This window comes from Saccopteryx leptura, chromosome 4, assembly GCF_036850995.1.
Source record: "Saccopteryx leptura isolate mSacLep1 chromosome 4, mSacLep1_pri_phased_curated, whole genome shotgun sequence".
Taxonomy (NCBI): Eukaryota; Metazoa; Chordata; class Mammalia; order Chiroptera; family Emballonuridae; genus Saccopteryx; species Saccopteryx leptura.
Window position 1 is genome coordinate 46,119,237 of NC_089506.1, and position 16,062 is coordinate 46,135,298.

Genomic DNA, 16,062 nt, shown 5'->3' on the forward strand with positions numbered 1-16,062 from the left:
GTGAACAATGTGGAAACGGCTGGAGTGAGGAAACGGGTGCTGTCTTTGGAACGTAACAGAATTTGATTTATAAATACTTTCCTTCTGTGTCAACTGCCTAAGACTACTACACATTAAATTATTGGGTTGTCTAATTTTTTTTTCTTTTGATTAAAATTTCTTAGAAAGTTAGGAAAGAATGAAATCTTATCTGTTCTAATTAAGGAAGGCTACAAAAAAAATCTGAAACAAACATCACAATTATAAAATGTTAATAGACTCTCCATTGAGATAAGGAAAAAGCCTTTAAAGTTCCGCTTACCACCATTTCTCTTCAACAGTATACTAGAGATTTTAGCCAATGTAATAATAATAAAAAAATGTCAAAGAGGCCTGACCTGTGGTGGCGCAGTGGATAAAGCGTCAACCTGGAAACGCTGAGGTTGCCGGTTCAAAACCCTGGGCTTGCCTGGTCAAGGCACATATGGGAGTTGATGCTTCCTGCTCCTCCCCTTCTCTCTCTCTCTCTCTCTCTCTCTCTGTTTCTCTCTCAGCTCTCTTCTCTAAAATGAATAAATAAAAATAATTTTAAAAATGTCAAAGAAATTAAAACATGCAAATTTAGAATGATAGGAATAAAAGTACACTATCATGAATAACATGATTGTCGGTCAGGGTCAGTAAATTTTTATACAGTGCCAGATAATAAATATTTTAGGCTCAGTAGGCTATATACTGTTTCTGCATTATTTCCTTTGTATTGTTTTTTACAATAATTTATAAAAATGCAAGAACTGTTATTAGCTCGTGGGCCCCGAAAAAACGGGCTGGTAGTTGCATTTGGCCCACAGGCCATAATTTGCTCAGCCCTGGAACAACAGATAATCTAAAGTGGAATTATTGAAATCTGTAAGTTTAGCAAGGCTGCCAAATGTCAGTACACAAAGCTCAAGTGTCCTTAGGAATTCTCACTACAAAGTTAGAAAATAAAATTAAAATAATTTACAATAGCTACGTCAAATACTTAGAAATAAATCTAATAAAAGATATGCAAGAATGCTACACAGATTTATAGCAGTACTGTGATAAAGATAACCTAAGTAAATGAAGAGACATACCAAGTTTGTGCATTAAAAGCCACTTTAAATCTTTTTTTCAATTTTTAATTTTTTAGTGAGAAAGAGTGAGAGAGGGATAGACAGGGACAGAGAGAGATGAGAAACATCGACTCATAGTTGTAGCACCTTTGTTGCTCATTGCTCTCATATGTGCCTTGATGGGGGGAGAGGAGGGTTGAAGAGAGCTACAGCCAAGACAGTGGTGACCTCTGAGCACCTCTGAGCTCCTCTGGGCTCATGTCTATGATCCCATGCTCAAGCTGGAGACCCTGTGCTCAAGACGGCGACCTCGGGGTTTCGAACCTGGGTCCTCAGCGTCCCAGGCTGATGCTCTATCCACTGTGGTCAGGCTTTAAAGCCATTTTCAACCTGTCATTTTTATCTGAATTGATCAACAGATTATGTGCAGTCATATGTAATCTTTCCTGTGGAACTTGTCAAACTGATTGTAAGACTAAAAAAAAAAAAAAAAAGTCCCAGAAGAGTAAAGGCAATCTTGAAGAAGAACCTGTTGAAAAGATTTGCTTTACAAGAAATCAAGAGGTATTTTAAAGATGTAATAATTGATAGAGCAATTAGTATTAGTTGCTAATGCTAACACTCATTGGTATTTCTTAATACACATGCACACATACACAGGTTATGTCTTAAACTTTAAAGTCAAATGTTACAATTAATATAAATATAAATTTAAAGACAAAATTGGGATTCTAGACTCAAGTCTGAAGATTTAATTGCATTTACTTTCTCGACAGATATTGCCTATTGAGTCTCTAAAATATGTGGTGATCAATTGTTTAAATACTTTTCAATTTCTCTGAATGAAGATTAAAATTTCTTCTCTTTTTAGATAAATAATAATGTGTTCGTAAATCAAGAAAATCATTATTTTAAAAGCTTACTTCTAAAATTTTGAATTTAATATTTTAAATTGTTCCCTACTTCCACTTAAAAAAAAATCTTGCCTAAAGCAAAAGCCATAATATTCTTCTCTTAAGCAAAGGGAAGGAAAATAAATGTGCCTTTTACAATGCCTTCCCTTAGGATATAGAATTTACAAATTCTATATCAGACCCCCACAGCGCAGAAAATAATGTGTGGGAAAAGGCATGATAGGATGTATTTTACGTCTAGATGTTCACCTGGTGACTCTAGATTTTATCCAATTCTACTTGTTGTTTTCTTCTCTGTCAGTGAGTGAGAGTGGGAAAAATGAAGTCAATCTAGAAGTGTGGTCAGCATAAAGTTCAGTGATCACATCAATTGATATTGGCATAAGGACATACAGGTCAACTGAACAGACTCCAGAAATACACCCATACTTATGTGGTCAATCGATTTTTGACAAAGGTGGCAAGGTAACTCAATGGGGAAAGAATAGTCTTTTTAACCGGTGGTGAAGAATAAACTGATTACCATACAAAAAACAATTAGCCTTGCATCTTTCCTTCTCCTGTTATGTATACAGGTAGCTTGATATTCATGAGGAAAGAGAGCAAAAGGAATTAGACATTATATTTTATAAAACTTGGAAAGCCTGCTTCAGTAAGAAACTGCAACAATTACATTTAGCTTAATTTGCTGGAATGTTAAAACATTAACAGGCCCACAGTGCCTCAGTGCCAGTGAGCCCTTGGACCCAATCCTTTAAGAAAAAAATAGGTTATTTCAGCAATCCTCTTCCCCCATCCCAGGGCAAAACCAATTCGCACCCAAACTAACGGGAAAGGGTTTCTGTGTGTCCCACTTGAAGACAGGTGCAGTGGAAGCCAGATTGGTGACCACAGTCTAGCCTGGAAGAAGGATCTGATTGGCTAGTGAGAGGAACCAACACAAGCCCACAATATTTAAAAAAAAAAATGGTTAGTTTAAGAAAAGCTAGTCATTCCCAGCTCGAAAATATAAATATTGGTTTCACAGAGATGGCCCTCATTTTGCCCTCCCCCCACTCTGCCTTCCTGTTGATATACGTGCTAGCCATGTTAGCAGCCATGCTACATGGGCTGACAGCCAGATGGCGTTCCAAGCACAGGCTTTGAGCAGCACCTGGACTGGAATGACCTTTGATATAGAACACATGGACTTTGGTTTCCATATTGGGCTTATTGAAGACTAGACTGGATTTTTCCACTGGTGAGACAGAGGGAGGTAAGACATTGGGAACCTGTTAGCAACCTTCTACATCATCTCCAAATAAATCTTACTGCAAAAGCCTAAGGTTCTCCAAGTGCCGGTTTTATAAAATGCTTTTTATATGACACATGAACCCCACTTCAAGTGGCACCAGAACCACCATCACTACCTTATGCAAAAATTAAATCAAATGGCTGATAAACCTAAAAAAAGGAGTTAAAACTACAGCTAGTGCTTGACTTACGACCATGACTAGTTCCGACAGACCAGTCGTAACATGATTTGGTCGTAAGTTGAGTAGGCTATACGTACAGTACTGTGAAATGATGTTATAGAAATCTTTAAGTCAAAGACAAAGACAATTTCCTCTTGGTAGACATCTTGGGAGGGGTTTGATGAAAAATACCCAAGACACAAAACACAAATTGCTGAACCGAGTCTGGGATAACAGTTGAAATGGTGCACGCGGAGAAGGTAGTGCTGCCGGAAGCTGGTCCACACTGTCGTACGCCCAGCTGGGCAATGTTTGCACTGCCAGACGCGGAGCAGTCGTGGCTAGCGATTATGGTCATAAAGTCAAATGGTCATAAGTTGCATAGGTCGTAAGTCGATCAATACCTGTATAAGAAAATTAAAACTTATAGAAAAAACAATTAAGATAAAACTTTGTTACTTTGAGACAAAGATAAAACATGAAAAAACACAAACTATAAATATAAATTAAAAAAGATGTTGAATTAGAGCTTATCACAAGTCAATTTTTGCTCTTCAAATGACACTATCAAGAAATACTGAAGAAAATATTTGCTAAACTTGTGTCTGATGACTTTTATCCAAAACATAAAGAACTCTTACAATTCAGTAAGACAGGAAACCCAAATGTTAAGTGGGTTAAAAATCTGAACAAAAGCTTTACCAAAGATACTAGACAAATATCTAATAAACTCACTATTAGGGAAATGCTAAGTAAAACCACTATGAGATACCATTACAACCACTACAGTGGCCAAATGTAAAAAGGTGACAATACCAAGTGTTGAGGAGGTGCAAAAATCTGCACTCACACATTGCTAGTGAGAAAGTAAAATGGCACCCGCATTTTGGAAGCCAGTTTAATAGTATCAGTTATCTTAAAATGTTAAAAAAGATAATCAGTAATTTCATTCCTAGGTATCTACCCAAGATATATTAAAGTATATGCTCACACAAAAAAACTTGTATATATCCATAGCAACATGATTCATAATGACCTCAAATGTACAGTCCAAATATCCAGTAACTGTCAAATGGGTAAAATGTGGAACATCACACAATGAAATATTACTCAGAAATAAAAAGGATTAAATATCCGATAAACACAACAAATGTGAAATTCAAGGACATCATGCTAAGTGAAAGAAGACATAAAAGACATATTATATGATTCCTTTATATAGAATTTCTAGAGCAGTCAAACTTATAAAGATAGAAAGCTGGTCACCAGCGGTCTAGGGCTAAGGGTGGGTGTGGAGATTAACTATATAAACAGATGAGGGAACTTTTTCAGATGATGAATATATTCTAAAATTTGATGGTTCATTGTTGGGCTATAGAAATTCAACTGTACACTTAAAATGGATGAATTCTATGGTATATAAATCATACCTCAAAAAAATAAAATGAAGTTCTTTATAAAAAATCACATGGGAGATCCAACACGGTGGTGGAGTAGGTGGAAGGTGCTCACCCCCAAGCTGAGCTCCCCAGCCCAGAACACCAGAACTGGGAAGAGGTGCTCAGATAATACCTGGCTGCAAAAATCAGTGGGGGTTCCGTTTGTCAAGGAGAGGTGGGAGTCAGCTAGAGGCACAGGTGCCCTCCTAACGAACCAATGCACAACATCTCATTTGCAGCCATTCACCTTGGACTTCAGCAGAGGGAGGGCAGAGCGGACTAGTCACGTGAAGAGAGACTGGGGTTTGTGGCTCTGGGGAAAGAGCTGAAGGTGCAACCCTTCAAGATACCTGAGCTGAGTCCTCCTACACTGCAGATGTCCTCTTGGGTGGAGGACTCCCCTCCATACAGCATCAGCCTGGGGAAATGCAATAGCCCCACCCTTAGAGATGACACCCTGCTGAGGAGTCAGCTGCCTGGGGCATGAGGTCTGGGCAGACTCAGGGAGTGTCAGTGACTAAATACTGTGGCTTTGGGACAGGGGCCATTTCCCCAACTTGCCTGTATTAATATATTAAAAGTTTAATCAGTGTTCCAATGTCCAATTATTTCATAAATGTTCTGACATTTACATTTAGTTTGTTTAAATCAGAACCCAAATAATGTCCACATGATTGCTTGATTGGCATGTCCCTTCAATTTCTTTTAATCTTCATATTCTCCCTTCCTTTTGCCTTTTTCCTCTTGCCAGTTGTCTGTCTAGCATTTCTACCTGCTGCATCACCAGGGTACCCTTTAATATGTCCCTCTATCTTGTTCTTCCTGTAAATTATACATTTGAATGACTTGGTCTTGAAATCACACAAGTCAAACCCAGCTTAAATCAAACTCCAGCCAAGTTACGCCTGTAAGTGAAAAGTAACGATTATTGTTAAAAGCCAATGAGTTTTGAGGTATCTGGGTACATAGAATCACTGAGGCATATATAGCTTTTAAAATCATCCATAAAATAAACAAAAATTATAAAATATATTTCCAGCTGATTTGTACTCTATTCACATTTTGGATATGACCTGGCATAGTCAGAGACTAGAAAGAATTTGGTTTACAAAATGCAGGTAGTCTTATCTGCACAGTGAAAATGGTGACAATTAGCAGTATGACCTTGTCAAGTCACATCTTTTCTGACCTTTCCAATTTCTCTGTTAGTCTGAAGCTATGTATATGGGGACCTATATGTGTACAGGTCAAAGTACATGTGTTTGTGGGGAACAGTTCAGGATGGACTTCAGACTCTAGGTGGTACAGAAAATATGTGCAAAATGTTTGCATGTACGGTATATTTATATTTTTTCATAAAGGCTCTAATATTTTAATCAAATAAAGGAATCAATTATGAACTTGACAAGATTACTGGTAGGTCTTCTATATATTTATAAATCACACACACACATACACACACACATACACTTGCTGAGTAGAGGCTTTTAATATTGCTATCTGTGTCTGTTTATTTTATGGAGTAAGGATGAAAGAAGCAGGTATAATAGTCAGAAAGATAAAAATAATAAGTTAAACAGACACAAAAGTTAATCACATTAAGAACTGGAAACATTCAAATAATTGCAAGCCTACAAGAAACATTATAAATTACCTCACATTGAAATTTGTCTACGGATTTAACATTACTTTTGTTCTAGTCTCATATTTTATTTATGAAAAATTAAGACCAACTTTAAAGAAGCTTCAATATACACTTTTATTATTTATTAAAAATATTAAGGTATCAGAATGTATATGGTATACCGTCATCTTGGTTTTGCACATTTATTCACGTGTTTACATTATTTCAACTTTAATAAACATACCATATATGTATCTTTACAATACCTGATAAAGGCTTAGCTGTCTGGCACTTATACATGTATTATTAGTTCATTCTGATGCACTGCACGCCAAGAGGATGTCAAAAATGATTGGTCTCAAGTTACTACAAGATGAAGATTTATTGAAACCATTATGCTCCAGCAACTGCCACGGATTTGTCTCCCTTTAATTCTCCCACCTTAATTGAATGTAAACGTTTGAAAAAAAAAAAAAAAAAAAAAAAGAAATCTGGAAGTGAAGTTCTGTTACTTTTTAGTCCAATAAATAATTTTTAGCTACCGTTAATGTAGCTTTTTTAAGGCCTTCATACAATTTAAAAAAAATTAAAGTTGAGAATGTTAAAACCCTGTCCATTTATAAAATAAAAAATAGAGTTTTACAGGTTTGCAGTTAAAAGTCACCATTCAAAACCTATCAGATCATGCATGTAGGAGCCGCAACCCAACTGAAAGTCCTTGGAGTTGGCAGTCAGGGCACAGCCCACTGCCAGCAATGTGAGGCATGAGGGGAACACCATGATGTCAGAGGGTTACATTTACATGTATTAAGCCACACGCCAGTGAAGTCTCCAATAAATACACATCATTTTAATAATCAGTATTTGATAGCAGATGAAAACATGCATTAGACTAAAAATGCCACAAATTTGCTTTTATATCCATTCATTATAAAATTTTCTTTTTTAAAATTTAAAGTCCTGGTTCTCATTTTAGAATACACAATAATCAGGGGGATACATGATGGGGAGCCAGTTTTCAGTAAAAGATGCACAATGGGTCCATCCAAGTAACTTCATCAGCTATAACAAAACACAGCAACATATTATTAAAGAACACATTTTCCAAGTTCAATATTTAAAGTAAATTCTGCACTAAATATTTAGTAAGAGAGTAGTAGTATGTAGAATTCTCCTTCCATCCAACCTACCATCAATCCACCTACCTTCCTTCTTACCAACCGATGTCCCTTACTACCAACTACTACATAAACTTTCCTACCTGCCAGCCTATCTTGGTAATTATCATCATCCCGGCCAACTTTCCTTCTTTCTCTCCTTCTTACTAACCTTTTCTTTTCCTTACCAATTAACTTACTTACTTCGTTCCTTCCTACTAATCTAGTTTCCTTTCATTCATTTTTTTCTAAGTGCCCACTGTAAGTCAAACACTATTCTAGACATTGGGAAAACAACATTGAATTAAGCCACTTCCCACTTTAGGAAAAATTATGTTCTATTCAGAAAAACCAAATAATAAAGCGGTAAAATAATATCTGAATAAATAAATAAAATATCTATCAAATCTTCCGTAAAAATAAAACTACATAATGCAGAGCAACTGGAAAATTAAAATTAGATGGTCAAGAAAGGGCTCTCCAAGGAGGTAACATTTAAGTTGAAATCTGAACGACAAGAAGAAACGTACTCTGTGTAAGTCTGGGAAAGAGCTTTCCATATAGCTGGAATGCTTGGGTCCTCCTGTGGGAAAGGGCACAGCTGTTCTAGCCAAGCAGGAAGGGGCTGGCGTGGCAGAAGCAGAGTGAATAGGGGAAGTGAGATCTGAGACACAGCTGGAAAGGAGGCAGGAGCCAGATCACACGGGGCCCTCCTTATGGGCCACAGTGAGGAGTTTGGATTTTATTCTAAATGTGATGGTGATTCACCAGCAGGCGTTGAGAGCCATCGTTTCTGGTTGCTGGTTGGAAAACAGTATGAGAGCAGAGTGGAAGGGAGACGAGTTACAAAACATCCCGACTTGAATGTCTGGGCGGATCACTGGCATCACAAATACAAGAGTTCACAGATTATCGCCTACACGATGAGACTGGACTAATTAACAATTTACTCCAGAAAGAGTTCTCTTAAACAATTCAAAAATCTAAAAGAGCTTATTTGAAATGTCACACAACTTTGGTGAAGGTACACAGAAAAAGGTCTAAGAATAAAGATAACCTATAGTATAATCAAAAACTTTCACTGGAACTGACTGGTCAGTTTTACATCCAAAGAATACCTTCAATATAAAGAGCAAACCCTTGCCACATTTGGCATAACCAACATTCCCCAACCTCCCTATGTCCTTTAGGTATAAACCAGTTACGCATATACAAAGAAAAGGTGAGGCTAAAATAATTTCTGTGCAATTCAGTAAGTTTTTACACTTGACAATTAACTTCTGCAAAAAAGGCCAACCACAGAATTTTTCTGCATGTAATACAGAATGTGGTAAAATAATATAATGGCCTATCATCTCAAAGAAAGAATAAAGTCAAATACAAAACTCTAAATGTTCCACCATTTTAGAATTAAGCCAACATGTATTTAAAGGAATTACTTGTTTCCTTCATAAAGGAAAACTGCATCTTCTATCTATAGAAAATTTATAATGCATTGTGCCTATGTTGAAAACACCTGAAGCTAAATACAGGTTTTCTGGACAGAAGTAAAAAAATGCTTAAAAAAATGGAAATAATTTGTTGACTGACTCACCATGCATTTACTCTATAGCTCAGACTACACTCATTACAGGAATAACCAGCCACGCTGCAGTCAGTGCTGCTCTATCACTCTCAGGAGGCTGCCAGCTCTCTGTCACTGTGTAGCGCTCAAGTGATGCTTAACAGTGACAATTTAAATATTACTTACTTGAACACAGTTTTTCCAGTTTTCTTTTGTTGGTTTTTCTTCCACAAGTTTAGTTGCAAATTTAAGGCCTCTCCCATACATTTTATTTACTAACGCATGCTTGTATGCAAATGTCAAAACCTATAATGCAAAGTAGAATAAATGACATAACCACATTTTAAGGCATATAGCTTCAATAAAGAAAGAATTGAGGCCTTTACAATAGTACAGCTTTTAAAATGAACATGTTATACCAAGTAAATGCCAAAAAATCTTTTAAAAGAACAATTAATGTATTTAAAAGTGGTGGGTATTCCACAGAACAGACAATTTATCTTGAGGAAGAAATTCATTAGGATAAATCAGTTGCTGTTAAATCCACACCCAAATACCTCTCCATGAATAAGAGAACAGGGCCAACCTAAATGATTACAAAAATGCAAATTACGAGGCAAGTACAAAACTATAGTCATTAAAAATTACCAAAATTACAAAAGAGAATTCAAGTAAAAAAAAATAGAAAAGTATCAGATTATATAAACTTTCCACTACTTCTTTTTATACAAGTCCTGTACCTTCAACTATTGTTATCTGTCAAATACACTCTTAACCGTTTACTTTTATTTTTGGTCTTACTGGAGAACATTTTCAAAGAAAGAAATCCTGTCACATTTACTTGTATTCTAGACCAAAGAAAGTGCTCAACAATTGTTGCTCTGAATGTAAACAGACAGGTAATAATATTATGCATGGCCCCTAATACAGTATATTATAGAAGAATAAAATTATTTATTTATAACAATTTTATTATGATGTTCATCACCTTTCTGTTGGACCAGGACCTTATTCGTCTTTTTCTAGCAGCAATCTTTCTCCAGTGTTTGGAATAAAGTAGACATGCGATAATTATTTGTTAGTAAGAACAGCCAACATAGTTGAGGTCCTCGTATGTACTTAATACTCATTCATAGAAGCCCATGGAAGGTAGTTTCATTCATTATCCTCACTTAATAGATAAAACACTGAGGCATCAGAATAAGGTCACACACATAAAAGTGGTAGAGGCAAGATTCAAACTCCTGGGGTCTGATTTCAGATCCAAATTCTTAACCTCTGGTACAGTTTCCAGAATATATAAATATAAATAATTGTGCTCCCCCCTCATTCCACTATTGAATTGTGGCAGAAAGACCTGAAGCCACAGAAAGAACTTGCCCTACTTTCAAAGTTCTTTCCTAGAAATTATCATGGTTCATTTTGAAAGCACGCATCTGTCTGCTAAAATAAAACAACGGCAAGAATTCCACCGATGTCATTTACTTGGTTTTTTTTTAATCTCCAGAGGAAAGGAACATCAAACACTTGGAGTTGTACAATCTCTACTCTAAGAGTTATACTAAAGAGCTGAAAGAATTTAAAAATGTTTTTAAGACCAAAATCCAAACATTTATCAATGTCACTTTTTCTAAACTGGCTTTTAAAATTATCAGCTATAAATCAAGATGATAATTATTTAGAAGTTAGAGTTTTGAGAAATATAATATCTGAACTAACCATTATACCACCCCCCTATCCCTGACAAATCAGTACGTACATACGTGTGAGAAGGCAGGAAGACAATTTCTAGAAATGTTCTTAATTTTAGCTTCATATGTAATTGGCTGGCTTACCCAAAAGACCACTACATACATTTTCAAGCTGTTTTCCAAATTAGTGTTGCTAACCAACCACTTGGCAGACAGATAAAATAACAGTAAAAAATGGTTTTAAAACAGGTATGACAAATGTCAGGTATCGCTAAACATGCCTTCTTCAGAGCTAAACTTAGCCTCACTCCACTTATTCTCTTCTTCTGGCCAGAAACTGGAAATAGTAAAAGGTAGGCAACGGAGCACAAGAGAAGTTTGTGAAGAAACCACCAAACACTGTTCAAAAACAAGAAGCAGAAAGGTTACCTTATTGTCAAAAAGGTCAGTCCATTTTGTTGTTTCCCAAAAAGTTTCCGTCAGAGAATCCAAAATACTTTCCCCTTCATCCTCCCTTCCTTCTACATCACTTGAGACAGCCCCATCTTGGTCCTGGGCTTGAAGAAGATGGTCGGCCAGGGCACATCCTTTCCTACAAAGGGCATCTACGAGGGTGGATTTTTGTTTGTCCATGTCACTGCACACCAGATCAAAAAACATTCCACACATCAGTCCAAGTTATTTAAAAGTACAGCCTTATCTTAGATTCATGCATTCTTTTGCTTAGTATTTACGATGCAGAGATCTTATACAGCTATGAATATACATTAGTATTGCACATCAAATAAAATGATTTATTTATAATAAGTAACAAAGGAGTCACTATTTTATGCAGATTGAATGAGTTAAGATTGCTGGACTTGGTTGAAACAGAATGCCATATGCAATAGCACAGAAAAATATTTGGTTCTAAATTCTGTCAGCTACATAACTCTTAATCAGAAAAATATCTTGTAAGTGTTTGGATTTCTAATAAATAGCAGTTATTACATATTTGTCTCTGTGTATGTACAGATGTACAGAGGTTCTTCTAATCCTAAACTTTCATGTATAGAGCAAAAAAATACGCTTACTCCAATGTGACAGGAACTGTTTTGAGCATTTTCAAGTTTAAAGCATTTTAACTCATTTATACTCAAAATAATTCTGAGTAAGATAAATTAATTATCCCCATTTTGCAAAGGAGAAAATTGTGGCACAAAGGGATTAAGCAATTTGTTCAAGGTTCTACCGTTAGGAAGTAGATTCAGGGTTCAAGCTACATAGTCTGATTCTGGAATCCCTGCTCTTAACCACTAAGATAAACTGCCTTGCTCCAGGGGAGGTATCTTTATTTTCTTCTAATGTATTCCCGATTCCCAGAACAACGCAAGTCACTGTTGAATGAAATGCAGTGACAACCTACATTAGGGGCAGTGTTTGTCTCTAGAATGCTTGCTTATTTGAGTCATTTTGTCCAACTCATGTCAGATGCTTGTGAAGATGATGAGTTTGTGAGAAAACAATTAGGCATAGTAATCTTCTGAAGATTAGGATGGAAAAATAAGGGAGTGGCTTTATCAAGAAATGAGAAGGGCACAGGCTTGGGACAGATCCCGGTTTGAGTAAAGGCTTTTTTACAACCTAGTCCTGTCACCACAGGCATGTCACTTAATCTCCTAGATCATCAGTTTCCTCTTCTATAAAAATGGAGTAAAAATGGCCCTACTTCACGGGTTTTTTAGAGGATTAAATTTAAATGAAACACTGTATTTAAAATGCCCCAAGTAGTTCCTCATACATAATTGGCACTTCATAAATACTGGCTACACTTTTCCCAATGAATAATATTGTTATTTAACAATAACGTTTTGAGATTTTTCTCCAGAAAGTGTGAAAGGGTACTAACAATGGTTAACAACCAACTCTGAACAAATTTTGTTCCACTTGAAAACTACCACTTGTAAGATTCATAACATCCTGTAATATCAATAAATGGTAGCAATGTGTGTATAAACCACGTAATGCCAAGAGTTCTTGCAATTTTGCATGCTGTATTTCTATACAGAAAAACAAAACAAAATACTCTAACGGAAACTGATGGAACCCTTAAGGAGAATTACAGCACTATTAGGAAGGCTGAACAGCTTCACTTTATTAGTTATAATAACTTGAGAAAGTGATGATATCTACCTTTGTAAAGCAATGATCCCCTACATTGAAAATAAACCAAAGTGAAAAAAACAACAACCAGTACTGACAGTAAGAGTTCATGGAAGGGTAAAAGTGGAAGAGCTGTTGGACCCTTAGACTGACAAATGTAAACCCACTCACACATGGAAGGAACCATCCCACTCACTTATACACCCAGCTTAGCCTCCCTGCTTACCTATCACATTAGGGTTCATAAAGGCAAAACTATAATATAAACCTTCCCCTTCCTTTTATCCCAGGTAATACTGTAAGGCCAGTTCCATAATCGGAAGTTGCTAGATAATGGATTTTACCTACTTTTAATTTTCATCATTTGCTTTACTACGCATTACAAACTAAATATGAGGTTTTCATGCTACTGGACAATAAATAGTTTAAAAGTTAACTTATAGGGTGTTATATGTTAGCCCTCTCCATGCATCCATTTCCTACAAATCCCCACGTGGCTGGATTGCTGGATCACAGCTATGCAAATCTCTCCACCAGGACGGCACCTACTGGTAGAGAAAGGTAGAGAAAGCAAACTATACTACTTCTGCTTCATCTTAAAATGATTAAATTGTTACAAAGTATCTGAGGAGGGAGCATCTAAATAGTCACAACTCTAATTATAAAAATATAACAAATACCAGGAAAGAAAAATATTCTCAATAATATCAATCCCTACTTTAAAAAAAGTAACTAAGAAATGAGATGCAAGAAAGATTATTTACTGGTTAGGTACTTTTTTATAGTAGCTGCATCGGGCCTGGGGTCAGTCTTCATCGCAATATAAACTGCTAGGGCTGTTTGATCTATATGAGAAATTACAGCATTTGCAGCATCAACAATTTCATTAAGTCTTTTCACTCGTTCCTGGAAAGGAAAAAAAGAAATAAGAAAAAAATGGATGCATCAATGAGCATATTAAAACGTTTTTCTTTCTGTCATCTCCACCCAAGTGTGAAGGGACTGTGTCGTTCATTTGCAGTCCAAGGGGCTCCGTGCTGTCTCCTACTGTGATCTGTGTAACTGTCAGCACCTCTCCAAAAGCTGAGCACAGACAGGGGAGTATCTAATTTACATTCCCTGTGGGCATTAAATGGTAAGAGTAAGCAAATATAAAGTTCATAAAAATGTAAAGTGTTTTCTACAAAGGCAACTCCTTTTCTGGGTATCTTAAGAAAAGATTTTTAGAGACCTGCTGTGTTACTTCAGTCCCATGCCACAGGCCACATGGAAAAAGAAGTAAAAAAAGCACTAGCTGATGAAACAAATTCTAATTATTATTAAAACACAAAGATGAGAGTAAACAAGAATATTATAAAGTCTATGATTATCATGATATTTGTGATGTTCTCAGCAACTTACTTCTCTCTTTTCTTTTAGTCTTTTAGAGGTCTCCCTTTAATATTTGATAGTTCACTCTAAACCCTTGATAATTTTTAATTGACTATGGCCAGCATGCTCTTACTACCAGGATTACTATTTGAGAGCTGGTCCATGTTAAGAAAGTCTGGAACTATGGCTAATTCTTAAAAGCTACAATCGTTAACAAAGTTAATGCTAAGCGGGGTTCTTCTTTTCCTGAAGGTGTTTAGATTTGCAGTGGGCCATCTGCTCCTTGCTCTGTAGGTTAATGTCAGAAAAGCAATCCTTAGGGTATCTTAACCACTACTTTAATCCCAGTGACCAAAGAGCAAGAATCCTAAACCTACAGCGATGGCCAGGTTCCTTAATTACCTTAAATGAAAGTAGCTTTATAGAACAGTCAATTTGAGGAAAAACGTTTTCAGTCTCTGAGAACAGAAGACAAATACAAGTTTGCCTTTTAATTCAAAATACAAACCTTATCTAATATTATAAATGAAATAAAATACTTGTATTAAAAATGAATATGCCTAACCTTTTCAGCATCCAACTGATGAAGTCGTGCAACATACAGAGGAAGATAATTAGGGTATGTTTCTTTCAATTCATTATAAATGTCACTAGAATCCAGCCTATGTATATAGGAAAGAGAGAACATTCATTACTTCACTTCTTTTATAAAGAGAATTCCCATCTTTCCTGTTTAACATTAAAGTTCCAGTCATTAACATAAGCCCTCAATTTGAATATAAGTATACCCAATTATAAGGACGATCTCTATTTGCAGGTGGCATAAATATGCTAACCTAAAAACCTATAAAATAGAAAATAAAAATTATTTCAATTAAGAGTTCAACAAGATGGACAATAAAAGCAAGCATCAACAGGCCCTGGCTGGGGCTCACGGAGGCCACACGAGTTTGATCCCCAGACAGGGCCTGCGTGAAAAGTGAGCAATGAGGGCACAACTAAGTAAAACTAAGTGGCATAATGGGTTGATTTTTCTCTCTCCTACCCCTTCTCTCTCTCAAAGCAATAAAAAGATTTTTTTTAAAAAGCATCAACAGCTTTCCTAAAAGGAGAAAAAAAATTCACCAATAGCAAAAAAGAAATAAAATTCTAGAAATGTCCAAGATCTAGAAAAAAAAAATTAATCTCAAGTCTTGAATGAATAAGAGACATTCCACGCTCCCAGATGGGGAAACTGAACAAAAGCAGGTCAGTCCCTGCTGATCACGTGAGTGGGAGCAGCAGCCTGCAGTCTCCTCGGCTGGCCTTGCCTGCCACGGACCCACACCTCCTGCGCTGAGGCGGGGATGGGGGGCGGGGAGGGGGTCTCAGCAGTGCCACACCCAAGGCAGACGAGGACGGCTGAGCAGAAGAAAAGACCCCTACCTCTTGACCACACATGACTGGCACTTAGCCTCAGCAACGGGCAGCTGGGCTGGGTGAGGAGTGCCAGAGTCCTGCTCCTCCCAGGAAGAAAGTCCTCTGACTGGGGGCTGAGAACCAGCCAGGGGCAAAGTTTCTGCATCACTGTCATGCCACAGTCAGTCTCTACAATCTCACTTCTGAATGACGTACATGGCATTTTCAACTG

General features: G+C 36.6%; 1 protein-coding gene across 4 annotated transcripts in view; it reads right to left on the minus strand.

Annotated features, from left to right (window-relative positions):
- Positions 1-6,353: 6,353 nt before the first annotated feature.
- TPP2 (tripeptidyl peptidase 2) overlaps positions 6,354-16,062 on the minus strand; it is an 87,872-nt gene continuing 78,163 nt past the window's right edge. For 2 of the 4 annotated variants that reach the window (XM_066380581.1, XM_066380580.1), the window contains 5 exons: positions 14,998-15,094; positions 13,837-13,967; positions 11,349-11,556; positions 9,415-9,534; positions 6,354-7,569 (listed from right to left, as the gene is read on the minus strand). In XM_066380581.1, coding sequence (XP_066236678.1) covers positions 7,480-7,569; positions 9,415-9,534; positions 11,349-11,556; positions 13,837-13,967; positions 14,998-15,094 — 646 coding nt within the window. In that variant the 3' untranslated portion in view covers positions 6,354-7,479. Of the gene's footprint in view, positions 7,570-9,414; positions 9,535-11,348; positions 11,557-13,825; positions 13,968-14,997; positions 15,095-16,062 lie in introns of those variants that run through there. The other 2 variants (XM_066380582.1, XM_066380583.1) reach the window with 2 other exon arrangements.